This window comes from Myxocyprinus asiaticus, chromosome 1, assembly GCF_019703515.2.
Source record: "Myxocyprinus asiaticus isolate MX2 ecotype Aquarium Trade chromosome 1, UBuf_Myxa_2, whole genome shotgun sequence".
NCBI classification, from domain to species: Eukaryota; Metazoa; Chordata; class Actinopteri; order Cypriniformes; family Catostomidae; genus Myxocyprinus; species Myxocyprinus asiaticus.
The window spans coordinates 12516361-12534053 of record NC_059344.1 but is presented as its reverse complement, the minus strand read 5'-3'; the positions used below and the strand labels follow the sequence as shown (position 1 = coordinate 12534053).

The window sequence follows — 17693 nt, the reverse complement described above, 5'->3', positions numbered from 1 at the left end:
CCGCATGAAGGATGTGGCCTGAGTCGGGCAGTGGGGATACATGGCAGCGGAGGTGTGGTCGAGCGTTCATCCGGAGAGAGAGAAAGCAGTAAGTGTGCACACACCTGAGTGCTATAATGTCTAACACCCATTTCTGATTGCAGTAAGCATTGGGGAGAGCAAAAAAAAGGAGCCACAGCAGAGACGAGGAGAGAGAGAGAGAGCCACCTGAGATAAAAGACTGTTTTAAGAGTGTGACCTGATCTGATGAGTGTATTGCTGAAAAGCCCCTTTGAGTTTGTTTAATTAAAGTTCTACCTTTGAGTTGCAATCCCAAGCTTCCCATTTCCTCCTTTCCCACCCTACGAACCTCTTACAGTAATGAATGCATAAACTGCAGCTATAAACTTGTATCTAAACAACATGCAGTTTCAGCAATCTACTGTTGACACAGTAGAGCACAGCTCCTAAAAAAAGACATGCTGAGCATTAATTTTTCTGAATGGTATTCCGATTTGCCCAACTCAGGCCACAGCCTCAAATTGTTTACTGATGTTAGTAATATAGCTCATCATCTGCCAACTATGACACTCCAAAATTAATACAATTTATAAAAACACACATACAGGCATCTATTTACTGTCAACATTTTAACCATAAAGTGGATCCTCAAAACCTATAGACAATTTTAAGGTCATAAACAAAAACAAAGGTATTAGAATGCTACAGCGCATGTCTGGTCCTGAAGCATTTGCTGTAGTGGCATTATTAGAACTGTCAAAGCAAAAGTAACTAGCGCAAGTCTAGTTAATATAGAACAAATAAGATATATGGAAAAGCTGAAAATAAACAATGAGATGCCGGATGCTTTAATAAGACTCTTAGTCAACAACTTTTTTCAAAGAACATCAAAGGTTTAACCATAGTGACTTATCCTGTTGTATGCCATATCACCCTGCAGCTCTTGTGTGGTTGCCCACTATAGCTAAGCAGGGTTGAGCCTGGCCAGTACCTGGATGGGAGACCACCTGGGGGGAAAAAAGGTTGCTGCTGGAAGAGGTATTAGGGAGGCCAGCAGGGGGTGCTCACCCTGTGGTCTGTGTGGGTCCTAATGCCCCAGTATAGTGATGGGGCCATTGTACTGTAAAAAGGCACTGTCTTTTGAATGAGATGTTAAACTGAGGTCCTGACTGTCTGTGGTCATTAAAAATCCCAATAGTAAAGAGTAGGGGTGTAACCCTGGTGTCCTGGCCAAATTTCCCCCATAGGCCCTTCTCAGTCATGGCCTCCTAATAATCACCATCCATTAATTGGCTGTATCACTCTACTCTCTCCTCTCCACCAATAGCTGGTGTGTGGTAAGCATACTGGTGTACTATGGCTGTTGTTGCATCATCCAGGTGGATGCTGCACACTGGTGGTGGTTGAGGAGAGTCCCCCTATACTATGTAAAAGTGCTTTGAGTGCCTAGGAAAGTGCTATATAAATGTAAGGAATTATTATTATTACCATTATCTTGTTGATACTGCCTACACGAGAGAGGAGATGAAAGCGTATCGTAATTTAGATGCTTATAATTATTTCCTCAGCACAAAGGGTCTGCAATACTGATCGCTCCATATATAATCAATGAAGATGTTAACACTGCAAGCGCGTGACTTGCACTGCTTAATTCCTTATAATGGGAGTGATCTATAAGGTCACTTTTAGAGACTGTAAAGAAATACTCTGATTTAACTAGCCAGCTAGACTCTTTCTATCAAACTTACAATTAGTTGGCAAAAATTCCATCCACCTAGCAGGATGGAATGTGTGCTACATATCCTACAGTTTTTAGTACTCCACATATCTAGCTGTCTCGCTTCACTGCTTCGCTTCCTGAATATCAGGCTCAAACGGAGGCTGTTGACTTGTGTTAATGTCCTCCTCGAAACTATTTTGAGGTGTGTCTAAAGTCTGTGGTCTTTTGCTTGACATTAAATAGATTTCCATTGTGATTGATATTAATGATAAACTTGAAATGATCGCTAATGCGTGCCGAACCTGAGTACATAGCCTAATTGACTACTCCCTCTAACAAATATAATCAAGACCATAGAGTTTTAATCTTATAAATAATGTTCAGGTTTTTAATTATTTATCTAAAAAAATTACATTTGCATTTTTACATTACATTTTTAAATCTTTAGTACATCCTTGTGGGGGCTGTTGGTGCTGTGCAAATTTTTGACAGGGCTATAGCCCCGGCAAGCCTCGGCCTACAGGGACTTTGACTGCGGCCATGCTAGAGCTTGCATGAGCTTGCTAGAGCTTCATATGGTAAGTCCACCACGATGAGAAACTTCGTAGTACAGAGCAGTGTAGAGAGTTGATGAACTCTCTTTCTTTCCTTTGAAGGGCAGGGTGAGCACCTCAAAAGTAGGGAAAATGCACTGAGAAGTGCTAAGAATTTCCACAGAGGAAGGAGAGAGAAAACTTGCCTTAGTTCACTCTCTCTCACACACAGAAAATAATAACCAACAAAACACAGAGGAATATTGCATCCAGAAGTTACCTTCTGTCTCTGTTGGTGAACTGTTTCAAGACCTGCTGGTAATTATAGGACACTATAGGCCTCTGTGTTGTATGCAGTAGGATAGAATGTGCAAAAACCTGTCACAATATGTCATACATTATAACATAATTGTAAGCAACTTTAACAACATTAATATTTGCCAAGACATTTATTATTGTTAATACTGCTTAATATTGCTTTTTTCAAAACCTCTAAACTAAGTATTAACTCATTCCACTCCTCAGATTGTTGAGGAGAGGACTTGCAATTACTTTTTTAAGTTACTGATTTCCAGCTGGGAGACAATAAAACAGCCAAAAATTTCCCTTATCTTACAGTACATGGAAGGAGGGACCCCAACCATACAGGCAAGGCAGGGCAAGTTTAATGAAATACAGAACAGGTACCCCAGGGGTCCAAAGTTCATTAGGGACCAGAACATCATAAAGACTTGGGGGTGGGCTCTTTTGGCTTGGACCAATAAGAAAGCACCTAGCAACCACCCAGAACACCCTCGCAACCATGCAGCAAAGCCCATTGCAACCATTCAGAACACCCTACCATCATGGTGAAGAGTTTTGCACAGGAAAGCACCACTCACATTTTCTTCAAAGAATGTAAAAATATAGTTCCATTATATAATGCTTAACAGATCAATAGTTCAGACTGATCTCACAGTTAACAGTAGAAAACAGTAGGTAATGAACATTCAAATAGTTCGAAATTTAGTGACACGGTCATTTATACAGTATATTTTCATATGTGAATGAAAATGAATTACTGATTTGTTAAGCATTATACTGTAGAATGTTTGTTATATATACTGTAAAGTTGAGTGAGATCAAGCAAGTGGTATAACAAGCCAGGGAAACTTCAGCCCCGGGCCTGAACAGAATACCTTATAGGTTGTATAGGAGGTGCCCAACAGTCCTTAAACTGTTATGGAGACTACTGAGAGTTGTATGCCAGGCGTACCAGGTTTTCCTGGATGTGTGGATCATGAGTCAGTAAAATAGGAACAGATCCAGTCTTCCAAGAGAGAAAAGAAAGACCTCCATATAGTCTGGTGGGCCTGGCAAATGCCAATGGATCGGTTCCACACCAGCTCGTCAGCTATGCACTGGAGTTTTTCCATGTACCAGAGTGTATTAAGAGCTTGGTAGAAACACAGATCCGCCACAACATTAAAACCACCTATCTAATATTGTGTAGGTCCCCCTTGTGCCGCCAAAACAGCACCAACCTCTCACCACATTTGTACAGAGCGGTTATCTGAGTTACCATAGACTTTGTCAGTTTGAACCAGTCTGGCAATTCTCTGTTGACCTCTATCATCAACAAGGCATTTCCATCCACAGAACTGCCACTCACTGGATGTTTTTTGGTTTTTGCCACCATTCGGTGTAAATTCTAGAGACTGTTTTGTGTGAAAATCCCAGGAGATCAGCAGTTACAGAAATACTCAAACCAGCCCATCTGGCACCAACAATCATCCATGCGATTACCTAATCAGCTAATCATGTGGCAGCAGTGCAGTGCATAAAACCATGCAGATATGGGTCAGGAGCATCAGTTAATGTTCATATCAACCATCAGAATGGGGAAAAATGTGATCTCAGTGATTTGGACCGTGGCATGATTGTTGGTGCCAGATGGGCTGGTTTGAGAATTTCTGTGACTGCTGATCTCCTGATGTGGAGATCAGCACATCTAAAAATGTGTGATGTTACTGCAGCAGCAGTGGCAAGTATGGACACCAAGGCCAAGAGTTATATCAGGAAGTGGCTGGGCTTGCCGCGTTGTCTTTCAGACGTAGCATTGTTTGGAAGAAATACCTTACAACAGGCACTAAAGTCCATAACCCTGGGTTACAAGCAAGAGAAGACCAGGCTGTTATTAGAAAAAAGGGAATCAACAGACCAGCCTCTGAGGGCTTGTCAAGCCATGGTTAAAACATGCTGCACCTGGAAGGCAGAGGAGGTTGTAAACAGGGCAGTTTCATGACTGAAGCAACAAGAGATTGTTGAAAGAACCTAATCAGGAAGAGCAGGCCGTGGATGGGAGATGGCTCCCAAACTGTGGTCAGCAGCCTCTAAAAAACGATGGTAGTGACAGACGTATCTAGGATGGAAAAGGAAGTGTATATATTCGAGCCAGCAGCAGCAAGGTTGCTGGACAGTATTTTTAAGATGGGCTGACCTGTGGAAGATACCCCAGGCCAGGCTAAGTTTTCTAATAAGATCCACCTATGACACTCTTCCAAGCCATGCAAATTTGTTTCTGTGGTATGTTAAAGAGGACAGTTGTCCCCTCTGCGAGACCCCAAGAGCAAATCTGCAGCACATGTTGGCTGGGTGCAAGACCACCTTGGCACAAGGATGGTACAGATGGTGGCATGATCAGCTTCTGTGAAAGCTGGCAAGTATCCTAGAGGTGTGTAGAAAAGCAAACAAAAGGCATCATGCTCTTCAGAGGAAATACATTGAGTGTTTTTAAAAGGGAGGAGCTCCACAAGGCACAGCACAGAGAGAGTCTAGGTCAATCTTGGCATATGGAAGTAACTGGTCAATAGTGGTCAACCTTGGCCAGCAGCTAAAATTTCCTTCTGAGATCGCCATTACCTCCTTGAGGCCGGACATGGTGTTATGTCCGGCATCAGCTAGGAAAGTCATAATAATTGAACTTACTGTCCCATGGGAAGAGGGACTGGAGGCTATGGGAGGAAGAAGCTAAAATATATTGATCTGGCCACGGAGTGCAGGAAAAATGGAAGGAGGGCTGCCATTTACCCTGTGGAGGTCGGTTGTCGAGGGTTTATTGGAACATCAATGTAGCACCTGTTGAAAGACATTGGTATATATGGATTAACATTGAAGTCTCTGAAGGAAATGGCAGAGGAAACAGAAAAAGGGAGCTTCTGGCTATGGTTCAGAAGAAAGGATAAAAAGTGTAGAAGTGAGAAAATAGGAATAGGGAACAATTGTGATATGTGGTGAGGTAGTAAGTGGAATAGGAAAAGGGGTAGGGGGAAATTATTTGCGTTGACCCACTAGGTCCTTATCCGGGAGTTTCTGGAGAGAAATTGAGTCTGGGAGTGAAACCATGCCAAGCTAAGCATTGGAGAGGCGGCTGACGCAGTCTCGTGGCTCTCCTCTCACATCCCTCTCCTATTTATTCTGTTGGAGGATTGGTTTAAGGATAGGCACTGGATGGGTGGTAGGCAGAGATTGATAGCTTGCCTTTTTTTAACAGAGAGGAGGCCTTGGACATAGGGTGGGGGTGGGGGGGGGGTGTATTGAACCCTGGTTGCATGGTATGTCTCTCAACTTATTATTACAGTGATTATAAAGTGTCACCAAAATTTGCATAATATATTATTGATAATGTTGTGACCTCAACATTATCATTAATGGAATACATGTAAAACATAGAAGATCTTTACACTGAGACTCATTTCAGTTCTTAGGTAGTATTTAGACATGTCTTTCTCTTTCTCACACATACAAATACAAATTCTTGCCAAACTGATGATGTTGTTGTTGATCCTCCTCAGCCCTGCCCCTCATTAATGTTTATTATGTAGAGTAGATGAATCTGTTGTGAGTTATACTGTTTGACAGGTTAATCTGATGTAAGCAACGCCTCACCTCATTCTGCCCGCCTGCACCCCCACATCGCGCCTCTTCTCTCCTCCAGAGAGATTTTGAGCTCTGTTTCTCCAGCACAGCACTTCTGAATCTCCCTCAGCTGAGGTAAGTCACAGTCTGAGTATTATAAAAAGTAACACACTTGTTCTGTTTTGAAGCCTATAACCTATGAGGATGCTGGGGTTGGATTTATGCATTGACTGGTACTTGCAATCAGCATTTAGGAGCACTGTACATTTATTAAGTTAGCAAATGTAGATTTTTAGTTTTATTGATTGGCAGAAGTTTCAGTTGTTGTCAATAGCAGTTATTTAGAAAGAAAACCACTATTGCTCTTTAATAAAGCACAAGGCTTAACGGTATTAAGCGATGTTCAGAAAAAAATCTAATGAAGTTTTAATTTGCTTATGTATTTCATATGAAGTGAATGGCACTCCAGGAATTATTCAATTAAGGTGTCTTTGATAATGCAAATTATTGTTTTCACATTTTGTTTGCTATTTTTATATTAAAAGCTAGTTTTTATTTATGCCCATATATATGTGTCCGCCAATAGAGGATCTGGGCATCATGGCTGCTGTAAGTATATTTCTCTTCTTCTAAAAACATCAACTATTTCCATTGTATGCAGTTAAAAGACTGCATTAATCTCTATTGTTAAATGCACTTGGTAGGATGAACTAATCTGTTGTTTCTCAAGGTGTTCTGGTGCGTCATGTGATAGGGATTATTAAATAGTCAGTGGTTTACTGAGAGTTGGGGGCCTGTCTCCACAGTTGGACCATATAGACACAGGATTAGCACATAATAATGCTTTATTTTCATCCATTAGACCGGAACATTCCGCATGGTGTCTGAGGAGGAGCAGGCATTACGTGCCAAGCTTGAGCATCTGACCGTTAAGGATCATGGGCCAGTGTACGGGCCTTGTAAGAAACTTCCGGACCACACAACACAGAAGGTATTGCAAATCAATGTGGTTACTATAGGCTTCAGTACAGCATAATAACCTGACAATGGATCAAATTATTTTACTCCTCTGTAACACTTTTACTCATATTATTGTTGTTCATGTAACTCAGTTGATAAGAGCATTAGCAATGCTAAGCTCATTGGTTTCATTCCCAGGCCAATGAATACACTTTCAAATAAAATGTAGGCCTATACTTTGAATGCGCTGGATAAAAGCGTTTGCCCGATGTAAAAATTTAAATATTTCATCTTGCTCCATCACAGGCTAAAGATGAATTGAATGAGACTGAGGAAAAGAGGGTGTCTTCTGTAAAAGAACTGAGGGTCATGATGAAAGACAAGGCAAGCGAAGGGGATGATCTCTCCAGGGCTGTGCAGGAAAAATTTGGGGACAAACCAGACTCCCTCCTGCTGAGGTTCATACGTGCTCGCAAGTTTGACGTGACAAGAGCACATGAGCTCATGAAAGGTTAACAGCTACTATACACTTTTATTATTTAAAAATGACACCCGCAAAGTTGTAGGATTTTTCTTATGACAGTGAAGGAACTCATTATCAACAATCACCCCATCACTACCCCGCTACCATGTAACAGATTGTGTAATTGTGGCCAACTAAACATGCTTTGTATTCTTTTATGCATCCTCTGGTCCCTCTCATTGCTGGGACAGAGAAAAATTATCTTCTTTAATTGAGGCTTTCTAAAAACTTTCAAAGAGACCCTTTGTGTGCAAATAGGGCAGGTTCTTTTTTCACAGGGCTGAGTGATTGCTGAGAACTGGGAGAATATGCTTTGATGTTCTGCATATTTCACACAAATTGGAGACCTTGAAATTTCTTCTCGAAATGCACGGCCCACAGAAACATGCCAGCCACACTTGCACAACTTGACTGAACCTTTCAATGGCATGAGAACCAGGACCAAAACTGCAAAAGAGCAATTCTGCATTAATTGGCCAGGTGTTGAAATACACAATGCCCAAGTGTCTGCCTATCTGTCCTCTTTAGAAATGCTCCTGCTAACAATTTAGATTATTTTTACAAAGCACTGAAAAGTTAAAAATGTTGGGATAAGTGTTCTGAATGGTGATTAATATGTTTTTATCCATATTTGACAGGTTATGTGCGTTTTAGGCGAGACTACCCTGAGTTGTTTGAGAATTTAACCCCAGAGGCAGTACGCAGTACCATTGAAGCGGGTTACCCACGAATCCTCTCCACCAGGGACAAGTACGGCCGTGTGGTGCTGCTCTTCAACATTGAGAACTGGGATCTAGAGGAGGTTACTTTTGATGAAGTATGCATTGTATTTGTTCATACCCTAAGTTCCAAACATTGTCCAAAACAACAAACAACATTTTTAAGAACCTGTCCAAAATAATAGCTCATCATTTACTCGCCCTCATGTGGTTCAAGACCCATATGACTTTCTTTCTTCCTCTTGTCATTCCAAACCCATATGATTTTCTTTTTTCCTAAGTATAAGCAGATATTTAGCAAGAATGTACAAGCTGTTCTTTTCCATGCAGTGAAAATTAATGGTGACTACAGCCGCCCCTTGTCCCTATCCACTTTCATTGTGTGGAAATGAGCAGTTTGGACATCCTGCAAAATATCTCCTTTTTTACATTTGGATTGAAGGATGAGTGAAGGATGAATATTCATATTTTGATGAACTATCCCTTTAAACTTTAATTTTTAAGTTAAGCTTTTTTCAAAACATTTGGGCTACTAATGTTTTAAGAATATTGGCAATAGTTCATTACTGAATTTCATTTAATCTTGCATGCTGGTAAATTACCCACTTTTCTGACTGTCATCATGGCTGTTTAGCTTAGCTAGGCTAAAATGCTAACAGAGCTAATACAAAAGATCTGGGCCCATATTCACAAAAAAAAATTTTAAGGCTAAAAGTAGCTTTTAGGAGCAACTCTTAAAAATTAGGGGTGTGTCACTCCTAATTTTAAGACTTTTAAAATTTTCATCTATGAGTACAACCCCAATTCCCAAAAATTTGGGACTAAGAAAAATGTTAATAAAAACATAAATGAGTGATTTGTAAATTATATTCACCCTTTGCTATATTGAAAGCACTACAACTACACATTATATGATGTTTTAACCTGTGAATTTCATTGTTTGTTTTTTTAAATGTACAGTAATTTCAAATCAGATGATTGCAACACACTCCAAACAAGTTGGGACAGTCGAGTGTTTACTACTGTGAAACATCACCATTTGTTCTAATAACACTTATTAAGCATTTAGACACTGATGACACACGTTTGTTAAGTTTAGAAAGTGGAATTTTCCCCCAGTCATCCATTATGTAGGTCTTTAGCTGCACAATTGTGCAGGGTCTTCGTTGCCGTATTGTGTGCTTCATAATGCACCACACATTCTCAATTGGAGATGGTCAGGACTGCAGGCAGGCCAATCTATCACCCACACTCTCTGCTCACACAGCCAAGCACTTGTATTGTGGTTTGAAATTGTCCTGCTGAAAATTCCAGGACGTTCCTGGAAAAGACTGTACTGGATGGCAGTATATGTTGCTTCAAAATGTTTACATATCTGTCTGCATTCAAGGTGTTCTCACAGATGTGCGAGTTACCCATGCCATGGGCACTGACACACCTCTGGCCCATACAGACACTGGCTTTTGGACCTGATGCTGATAACAGCTTGTTGGTCCTTTTCCTCTTTGGCCCAGATACCATGACAGCTGTGTTTTTCAAAAACTTTTTGAAATGTGGACTCTTCGGACCAAAAAACACAGTTCCATTGTTTTACATTCCATTTAAGATGAGACAGAGACCAGTGAAATTGGCAGCACTTCTGAGCAGTGTTGATGTAGGGCTTCTGCTTTTCATAGTAAAGTCTTAACTTGCATCTGTGGATGCAGCGGCGAATGGTGTTGACTAACAAAGGTTTACTTAAGTAATCCCAAGCCCATGTTCATGATATCCATTACAGATGAATGTCGTTTTTTAAGACAGTGATGTCTGAGGGATCAGAGATCACATGCATTCAGAAGTTGTTTTCGTCTTGCCCTTTACGCACCGAGATTTGATCATATTCCTTGAATCTATTAACTATACTGTGCACTGTAGAGGGTGAAATGCCCAAATTTCTTACAATTTGTATTTGGGGAACATTGTTCTCAAAGTGCTGGATTATTAGCTGAAGCATCTGTTGGCAAATTGAAAAGTCTCGAACGATCCTTGCTCTTGAAGGGCTAGGCTGTTTTTGGAGGCTCCTTATATACTATGACATGATTGCCTCACCTGTTTAACATCTCCTGTTTCACATTTCCTTGTTATTTCAACTCAACTTTTTTGGTGCGTGTTGCAATCAACTGATTTGAAATTACTGTACATTTAAAAAAAAAAAAAAAAAAACAATGAAATTCACAGGGTAAAACATCATATTATGTTTAACTGTAGTGCATTCAATACAGCAAAGCATGAATATAATTTACAAATCACTCCTTTTTGTTTTTATTATTTATTTTCACACTGTCCCAACTTTTTTGGATTTGGGGTTGTAATTCATGAAGCATTTTAACGCTAAAAATAGCTCCTAAACCTACACGACTTTTAAAATCCGAACAGATTTTAAAATATTAAGCATCACACACTAACAGACTTTGAAAATCACTACAGACAAAAACTGGGCATAACACACCAAACGACTGGGGAATCATAAACTATCAGTCTCTTTCAAGTCAATCTGATCCAATCTGATCACAAACTCACGTGGAAACAGTGTTGTCAGATTATTTTGATGTTTTCCAGCCCAGTGATTGTGGAAAATGATACTGAATGTATAAAAATCACCCAAATATACAAACGCATTCCAACCATAAAACCAAAGCATAGCCGTCACAACCTTAATAACAGAATTAAGCTATGAAATGATAAAGTTTTATAAAAACCATACATTTCGCCCCCTTTTTTCTTTTTCACACAAATAGGCAAACACACCCACACACACAAACACACACAAAAACAGTATGTTGCCCTGGCATATCAAGAAGCCAAATAATGCATGTAGTTAATTGTGCTGCGATTGAAGTAATGTTTTGCAATTCAGTATTTTACTTTATGAACTAATATGTAAAATAAAAATTGTATATAATCTGTCCTACCTTTTAATGCTGTAATGACTCAATTAAAAACTCCAACTTGAACATAACTGTTAATCATTGTACAGTCAGTTGAACTGGCTAATACACAGAAGAGTTAAAGTTTCCAGACAGCTGTGGGGAATGAACACAGTGATGTCCATACATTTTGTGTTCAGGCCTGTGCGCACATCCATGAGAGGAGCGGCAAATTCACTTGTGAAAATGCTCTTTCCATGTGATTATTAGAAGAGTGAGCAATATGATCACCATGTGCTAAAACTCAATATAACCTGCAGTGTACTCATCAAGCATCATTGAACTTTTAACAAAAAGGTATTCATTAACAGGTGCAGTTTCTCCATTAGGTTGCAGTAGCGTCAAATTGGCATGAGAAAAACTCCACAGAAAAGTGCTGGCATTAATCATGACTTAAGATCGGCTATTTCCCCCATTTTCACCACTTCGGCATTGTTACGATTGCCTAACTTCTATCGCTAAAATCCACACGCAACACCTACAGATTGCGTGCTCGTTTAGAACATGCTAGTGGGTGTGGCAACTCGTAGTGCCTCTGAACATGATTGTACACATTTTCTGTCAATCAGTTTTTTGACTATTTGATTGAATAATTGTGTGTGGAGTCATTTTCTTTATTTTAGTTGCATGATCAATGGAATTTCTTGATTTTATCATTTTTAAAACATGCCCGAATCATCCCAAACCAGCCCAGATTTTGTCAACCCGCCAAAGCAAATCTTCTCCTGCACAATTCATCGCCCAATCTGGCAACACAGCATGGAAACACACGCTCTCCCCTATTTGGAGGTGCTCACAGATGTAAACAAACATGGATACGGTAATGGCTGCTGTTGTTGCTGCTCCTCTATGTTCAGTGTCAATAAAGAAACGGGTTGAGCATTCATGGGTGTGAAGACATGGCCACTAGAGACAGAAACGGAAGTTGAGGTGAGTGAGTGTTGTAAAAGTTAAACTCCACTTGAGTACTTGTTCACCATCTCTGCTTCTTGAGCTTTGTGTGCTCTATTTCCATTGGCTGCTCACCATATAACTTTAGATTTAATTTGTGGAGCATCATATACTATGATATTTCCTCTGTAGTCATGGATATTCGGCTCAAAAATATCAAACATGTTTCATATCCTTAGACTAGATGGAATCATAGTCTGAGGGTACAAAATCGGAGTCTGTACCCATCATACTACATGACTGTCAACTAGCACCGACAAACACGGACTCAGCCCTACTGAAAATCCGGGCTAAAATCTGTGTTAAAGTCATGTAGTGTAATCCAGCCTAAGATAATAAAATGTGACATCATCTATAGCAACAAGGTCAACTCCGCCTTACTCTTAAATTAAGATTTCCTTAGTAAAACTTGCTCTTAGCAATTTTGTGAATAGCTTTTAAGCAAAAACTCTTAGCTAGGAACTCTTTGAGGACTCCTAGTGGTAAGATAAAAATCTTTGTGAATACAGGCCCTGGACTAGTTGTTGTTTAGTCAAGTCAATTTATGAAAGCACTAGATCTCATGAGATCACTTAAGCTTAAAAAAAAATAAGAAAAGCATTATTGGTGTTTAAACACATAGGGCCCTATTTTAAGAGTGATGGCGCTAAGCGCAGCGCTATGCCATAAGTCATTAGCACAAAGTCAATGGGCATGGCCATAAAGTTTTGGTATTTTCGTGCAAGCATGTGCTAAGTCTAGATGCAAGTGGGTTTGTCAGAATCACATCCAACGCACTAATGTTCTCGGTCAAGAGCAATTGAATTCTGAGGTTCTTCTCAGGATATTGCAGCATCTGCGTCATTTTATATAGTCCATACCCTGTCAAGCACCAGCAATATAAACAAAAACAGCACATTCATAAGAAGTTAGTTGTGTAAATGGGCTCTATGCAATTCATTTGAAGAAGATAAAATTGCATTCTTTTGTGCATTAACTGCATCCTTGATGAATGTCAGGCATATTCCTATGACAATGACACGCTCCTTTTATATGCATAGAAATGTGATTCTCATCAGAATTTCGATGTACACGCCATTAAGTTATAAGTATTATTGATCATTTTTATCTACTGACACACAAATCATGGCTAGTATTGACAGTGATTATATCGGCATGCACTTCACTTACCGGTCGATTTAGATTTTGAAAAATGTAATTAATTCATTGAAACACAAAAAAAATTACACCAAACATATTTCAAATTCCAAATTACACTTCAAACGAAACGAAAATATAATCAGAATAACGAAGTGTTCAAAAACTCATAACAAATCCAAACATTTTATCCTCTCCAACTTCTTTCACCAGCACCTTTTGCAGTGACTTAAAAATCACTCTAAGACAACAGGTAGAAAACCAATACAAATTAGATCATAAATACAATTGTAAATATAATAATAATAATAATAATAATAATAATAATAATAATAATAAACCATGACCTATAGATAGTTTAACATAAATCTCATAAATATTTGTTTCTTAAGACAGCTACAACTCTGATCGTCAGGGACATAATTTAATGTTCCACTATATTATATAGAGTTTGGACATGAACTTTATTACCAATTGCTGGTGGAATCTCCAAACTGCAAATGCAGGAACTGAATTTAGACTTTGCTCCGAAAACTTACTTGCTTTTGAAGTGTCTTATCACAATTATCTATTTCTCAGGAAAATAGCAAATTGCGCTTTGCACCACATCATTAACATACAATGCACTCCGTTTGCACACATACACCTGCAGCGCAAACGCTCTCACCCACACCTTGTGTTGGCAAGAAAAGTGCACTTAGAATTAGCATGCTCATGTAAACTGGATAAGATGTAGCGCACGGTCATTGCGCATAGCGCTGTGCATTGCACACTCACGAAAATAGATCCCATAGCCTGTACAAATGTGTTTTCATACAGTGGCTTCCTCTGCTAAGATGTTGTATCATGTCAAACCTTCTTTTTTTTTTTTTTAACAGACTCTGCGTGCATACTGTGTAATCCTTGAGAAGCTTTTGGAAAACGAAGAGACCCAAATCAACGGTTTTGTCCTCATTGAGAATTTCAAGGGCTTTACCATGCAGCATGCATCTGGCATCAAACACACAGAGCTGAAGAAAATGGTAGACATGTTACAGGTTAGTGTTTTCCTAGCATGTTTGTTAAAAATACTAAAGCTTAATAAATACTGTAGGTTGTTTACTGGGAAGCAGGTGGTGTGCAAAGTATTAAGATTATTTACAGTCAAATATTTTAGTGATTATGAAGGATGAAATTCTTTTTTAAATAAGATTCTATAACAGAAGTTATAATATTATAATAGGCTATAATAGAGTGCGACAGTGACTGCACACTTTTTCAGCGACTTTGGTTCTGAAAGTATTTTTTCCAATTCATTTAATTAATTACAAAAAAAAAAAAAAAGAAAGAAAAAAAATCAGTAAAGAGTTCTAAGCCATGAAATACACCAACCAACTTTGAGATGAATCACACAGTACAACATTTGAACAAAAAACTATGCTCTTTGGGCATAAATTCTGTTTCCATGGTAACAGCAGCTTCTCTGATTGGTGGATCTCTCTTCAGGATTATGGGTAGTGTAGTTCTTCACTGGGAATTTGTCTTTTCTAGTCATTTAAAAAAAAAAAAAATTAAACTTCTACAAAAGCATATAAAGTACCATCGCTTAACAATCTAAGTGTAACGAGTGGCTGCTGACGCTGACAATGATCAATGATGACGATGAAATGAAGAACCCAAGTGCAATTTAATCCAAATGTGAAATCCAAAAAAAAAAATAATTACAAATGTGAAACATAAACATGAACTTGACTTAAGACTTGACTTAAGACTTGACTTAAGACTTGACTTAAGACTTGACTTAAGACTTGACTTAAGACTTGACTTGCCATAAACTGACAACGTTACATTCACAATACCTGACCATGGACAAAGGAAAACATGAGGCTTAAATACATGAACATGGGAGAACACATGACATAGATAACCAATAAACACTGAGAACTCTAAACAAGATAACGAGACAATAAACCAATGAAAACAAGACGTGAACATGGAGGGAAAACATGAAATCACATGACAAGGGAACCACATGACATGAAACAGGAACTAGAAATAAACTTTTCAAAATAAAAGATATGAAAAACATGAATTAACAAAATACACATGACACTAAGAGCTAACAGTAGGTTTATTTTTAAAGGTTTATGCATTTGTTAAGAATCTCTTGTCTATGGAATAAATGAACGGGAATTTGTGTTCCCCAAACCTTACGGTTGCACTCTATTGTCGCAGATTCTTAATACTACATCAGGAACTGTCTTTAAAAAAGAACAGTTTCTTATAAATCTATGATGTCTCCAAACAGTTTTCAAACACAAAACTAAATACTGTATATGGATAAAGTAGACAATTATTCATAACGCTGGCTTATATGAACTGTGTGCTTTCGTTGTGAATACAGGACTCTTTCCCAGCACGATTCAAGGCAGTGTATGTGATCCACCAGCCCTGGTACTTCACAACCACCTATAATGTAGTGAAGCCCTTCATGAAGAGCAAACTGCTGGAGAGGGTGAGTGGAGGGTAATAAGAAGAATTCAAGTGAAAGTAAAAAACGAACAAAAAATTTTTTAAATGGGGTTGTTCACTATTCTGAAAAGCCTCCAAAACAACTGAGAGATTAAAATATGTTTAATAATCTGCACTGGATTTTGGCTTAAATCTGTCTTTAGCTGAGAAACGCTAAGCTGTTTTAATTTCTTCTTAGGTTTTTGTACATGGTGATGAGCTGAATGGATACTTAAGAGATTTTGGTGCTGAAATCCTGCCACCGGACTTTGATGGTATGGGTCCCATGTGTGATGGCAAAGAGACAGCAATCAAGCTGTTTGGTTCTGAAGACACGGCCCTTTAATTGCCCAGAACCAGTAGTAGAAGACTCTGATTTTCACCAACCTTTTTGTTGATTTTGAATATAAAGTTATTAGAATGTTTTATAGAAACTATGGAGAAATGAAAAAATACTACTGTTGTGATACAGTGGTTTCATGAAAGGTCATCTTAAGAGAGATGGAAATGTTACAGAACATACATGATCACATTTGAAATTCCTCTGTATATAAACAGAAAGTTTTTTTCAAAGATAAATTGGCAGTGACTGCCTTGAAAAACTGTGGCCTGAGGTGTATCATAAGAAAGTTTTATACTCATCGTAATGTGTAGAAAATAAATGTTGTAATTAGTGTGTCAAAAAGATAATTCCATGCCTTGACCAAGAAATAATCAGCCACTTACTGTATTTTATTTTAGACTGCATTGCTTGTGAATGGCTTATTGAGCCAAGTAGATGTAATATTTTTGCTGTCGTTGTTAACTCATGTTGGTTGTGTAAAGACTAAGACTTTGTTTCCAATAAAACTTGCAAATTGTATATTCATTAATTTAGTAAATCTGACATGACAGGAGGCGACATCCCCTTCCAATTAACAAGTTTGTCTATTTCAGCTACAGCCCTGTTTCAGTAATCTAGGATTGGCCAAACTCTGCCAAGTCACTGACAAGCCCCATCTCCTATCACACATTTTTGCATTGGCTCCAGCATGTTTACCTACAGTTAAGGTGTGACCGGAAGCACGTTTCCTCTTCAGCGTGGGAGACCTGGGTTGTGTCTCATGACGTGGTCGTGGTGGTGTGGCAGATCGGCTGGTCTTATCACATTAAGGAGAGATCCGGGGATTAACACAGAATCGAGTAGCACATTGTGGTGAACTGGTTCTGTGTTCTTGAGCTTAAGTTTTCTGTAATGGTGACTGCGAGCTCACCATACGTGCGCATGTGGATCTATGATCTCACCCAAGGATTCCCACCCGCTCTGCATTGGCTGTCTCGGGGCCAGACATACGCAGGCTACACTCGCTAATCCCGAGTGTTGCCTGCACTGTTCCTGGTTTGTACGGTGAGTTTTGGAAAGGAGGGCGCGGGTCGTGGCGTCAAATAATGGGGATCCCTGTTTTTCTCCGCCACCAGTGGAGAAAGACCCCCTGCCCCTGCCCCAGCCACAGGAGCAGCACAGCTGGGGCGATTTAATGGACGAAGTTTCCACCGATCTGCCTCCCCTCTTTGAATCTGCCCCTTTGGCGAGGGACAGTAAAGAAGAGGAAGAGGATTACGACGATGATCATCTTTTGGAGGATGATGGCGAGGAGGATGAGGATGATGCTATTCTCCCCGCTCATTCTCGGCTGGGCAGTGCGATGGATGCATCCCCCTCTCCTGTCCAGGGAGAGCTGGACCTGGTTGAAATGTGTAGACAGGCAGCAGCCAAACTCTCCATCAACAGGCCATCACAGCAGGCAGGCCAGGGTG

The 17693-nt window shown here is 39.4% G+C and overlaps 1 protein-coding gene across 1 annotated transcript; it reads left to right on the top strand.

The window, feature by feature from the left end:
* The first annotated feature begins 6152 nt into the window (after window positions 1–6152).
* On the top strand, window positions 6153–16744 carry LOC127445613 (retinaldehyde-binding protein 1-like). Its single transcript, XM_051705783.1, has 8 exons — window positions 6153–6285; window positions 6737–6759; window positions 7013–7141; window positions 7417–7621; window positions 8272–8450; window positions 14285–14443; window positions 15790–15900; window positions 16096–16744. The coding sequence occupies exons 2-8, from the start codon at window positions 6751–6753 to the stop codon at window positions 16240–16242; spliced, it is 939 nt and encodes a 312-aa protein (XP_051561743.1). The 5' UTR covers window positions 6153–6285; window positions 6737–6750; the 3' UTR covers window positions 16243–16744.
* The last annotated feature ends 949 nt before the right edge of the window (window positions 16745–17693 follow it).

Bases quoted from the DNA above. Each gene is read 5' to 3' on its own strand.
- LOC127445613 (XM_051705783.1), top strand. The intron at 8,451-14,284 runs GTATGCATTGTA...TTTTTTTAACAG, and splicing joins AGGAGGTTACTTTTGATGAA to ACTCTGCGTGCATACTGTGT. The intron at 15,901-16,095 runs GTGAGTGGAGGG...ATTTCTTCTTAG, and splicing joins AGAGCAAACTGCTGGAGAGG to GTTTTTGTACATGGTGATGA.